The sequence below is a fragment of the Pristiophorus japonicus genome, chromosome 15, assembly GCF_044704955.1.
Source record: "Pristiophorus japonicus isolate sPriJap1 chromosome 15, sPriJap1.hap1, whole genome shotgun sequence".
Classification (NCBI taxonomy): domain Eukaryota; kingdom Metazoa; phylum Chordata; class Chondrichthyes; family Pristiophoridae; genus Pristiophorus; species Pristiophorus japonicus.
Genome location: NC_091991.1, coordinates 80,219,359 through 80,222,002, shown reverse-complemented (window position 1 = coordinate 80,222,002; position 2,644 = coordinate 80,219,359). Strand labels below are relative to the sequence as shown.

General features: G+C 55.8%; 1 protein-coding gene across 1 annotated transcript in view; it reads left to right on the top strand.

Annotated features, from left to right (window-relative positions):
* Positions 1-1,305: 1,305 nt before the first annotated feature.
* The window catches only part of pdzrn4 (PDZ domain containing ring finger 4), a 572,541-nt gene continuing 571,202 nt past the window's right edge, over positions 1,306-2,644 (top strand). Inside the window, 2 exon segments of the mRNA XM_070900642.1 lie at positions 1,306-1,988; positions 1,991-2,178. Coding sequence (XP_070756743.1) covers positions 1,451-1,988; positions 1,991-2,178 — 726 coding nt within the window. The 5' untranslated portion in view covers positions 1,306-1,450.

The window sequence follows — 2,644 nt, the reverse complement described above, 5'->3', positions numbered from 1 at the left end:
TTTTTGTACAAGTCTCAGGGCAACCACCGCAAATCCTACATTGAGATTATATACCGCAGAGGGACTTAGTATCTCAACCCCAGATAACCCTACATTGAGAGATTGTACCTCAGAAGTGCTTACACCTCCCCTTATTGGAGTACAGTTCCATGGCATTGAATGTCTTCTGGTACATAACCCAATTGGCCATTCTCTACATGTGAGGCTGCACAGTGAGATTGCCTGCCTATTCAACTGTGTGGGACATTGTAGCCAAGTCCAATCCTGTCCTCATCTGACCTTTCAGCGGCGGTAATTGGATGGTCATCAGGAGCAGGAACAGTGGTCAGTTTTCTCTTCTCTAGCCCAGGGGCGCTGATGTGAATTACAGTGAATAATCTATTCAGTCATCATCGATCAGGTATCGAACCTGATCTATAGGGCATCGGCTACTTCACTAAAACAAACTCACTGAGCTGTCAGGGTACTCTGCGACGCTCCTTTACTCATCTGGTGTCAGTGGAGTGCTGGAAATGTTAAATAAAAAACACAAGCTGCTCAAAATACATGGCAGGTCAGTCAGTGTCAGGAAGAGATGGACAAACCTTTCAGATGGAGGCCCTTCCTTGGAGCTGAGGGCAGGGCTTTGCACTTGAAACAAGAGGCCCAGCCGTGTACAAAGAGTTTGGGGAGGGCAATTCTGAGATTTGGAATGGGGGGAGAAAGGGGAAATAAACTTTGAGGTGGGGGGTGAGGGAAGGCGAGGAGAAACATTCCTCCCTCACCTCCTCAGTGATTGTCCCTGTGCCCTCATTCTTTCTACTTTGCGTTGCTGTGCTCCGGAATAGTTTGTTCTTATGTCAACGTTGTTTTACATGTTGCAATGTATTTGCTTCATGGGTTCTTTGCTTAAGAATTCATCGCAACACATTGCTTTTAAGGGTCATCGACCTGAAACGTTAACTCTGTTTTTTCTCTCCACAGATGCTGTCTGACCCGCTGAGATTTCCAGCATTTTCTGTTTTTATTTCAGATTCCAGCATCCGCAGTATTTAGCTTTTGCTATTAAGAACTAGTTGGCTTATTAACAATCACAAGACACATTACCAGTTCATCCACGCATGTGATATTTTAATCTTTCACAAATAAAACATCGAGTTAACTCTGAACTAGACAAGGGCAGCCAAGTGATGAACAACCCCCACACTCCCTTTTTATTTTGCAGGCAGATCATCTCCCTGCCAGACCTCAGATTTAAAGGGGAGGGCTCTTTTAGGTGGAATACGGTGGGTGGTTCTGGCTTGCAGCTGCTGCTGATACTGGCAGCTCAGAGAGAGAGAGAGTCCAGTCTTCCTTGCAACTCAACTCGCAGTCACTTAGTTTGAGCAGACAGTCTGCCAATGACTGTGGCGGCAGTCAGACGGCTGCGGGCAACTTTCTAACTCTGCAGAGAGAGAGAGAGAGAGACGAGATGGGGTTCGAATTGGACCGTTTCAACGAGGAGGTGGATCCCGAGCTGAAGTGCAACCTGTGCGATAAGGTGCTGGAGGACCCACTGACCACCCCGTGCGGACACGTCTTCTGTGCGGGCTGCGTGCTGCCCTGGGTGGTGCAGCAGGGCATGTGCCCGGTCAAGTGCCGCAGGATGTCCACCAAGGAGCTCAACCACGTCCTGGCGCTCAGGAACCTCATCTCCAAGCTGGACATCAAGTGCGACTACCGGCCGCGGGGCTGCGGGAAGGTGGTCAGCCTGCAGCGGCTGGCCGAGCATGTGGAGATGTGCGACTACAGCCCGGCCAGGTGCCGGCACAAGGGCTGCCAGGAGGTGCTCAGCCTGCGCGACATGGACGTGCACATGCGGGAGAGCTGCGAGTGCCGGCCGGTGGGCATGTGCGAGCGGGGCTGCGGCTTGGTGCTACTGCACGGCGAGCGGGAGCGGGAGGCGCGCGGCGGCCGCGCTCACTGCTGCGTGCAGGCGCTGCGAGCCCAGGGCGGGGCGCTGCAGCTGCAGGCGGACAGCTGGCGCGCGAGCTCAAGCAGCAGGCGGCCCGCGCCGGCAAGCGCGAGCAGGCGCGGGCCGCCCAGGTCGCGGCGCTGCAGAGCGAGGTGCAGCTCACCGCCCTCCGCTACCAGAAGAAGTTCCAGCAGTACATGGTGCACATCGGCAACATCACCAAAAACATCGCGGGCTACTGCAAGGTGAGAGCCGGGAGGGGGCAGGGATGAGGGGAAGGTGGGGGAATGGGAATGAGGCGGAGGGAGCTGATGGGGGGGAGATGATGATGATGAGGGGGAGGGAGATGATGATGATGATGATGGGGAGGAGGGAGGAGGGGGGGGGAGATGATGGGGAGAAGGGGGGGGAGATGATGGGGAGAAGGGGGGGGGAGATGATGGGGAGAAGGGGGGGGAGATGATGGGGAGAAGGGAGGGGAGATGATGGGGAGGAGGAAGGGGGGGGGAGATGATGGGGAGGAGGGGGGGGAGATGATGGGGAGGGAGGGGGGGGGAGATGATGGGGAGGGAGGGGGGGGAGATGATGGGGAGGGAGGGGGGGGAGATGATGGGGAGGAGGAAGGGGGGGGATGATGGGGGAGGAAGGGGGGGAGATGATGGGGAGGGAGGAGGGGGGAGATGATGGGGAGGAGGAAGGGGGGGGGAGATG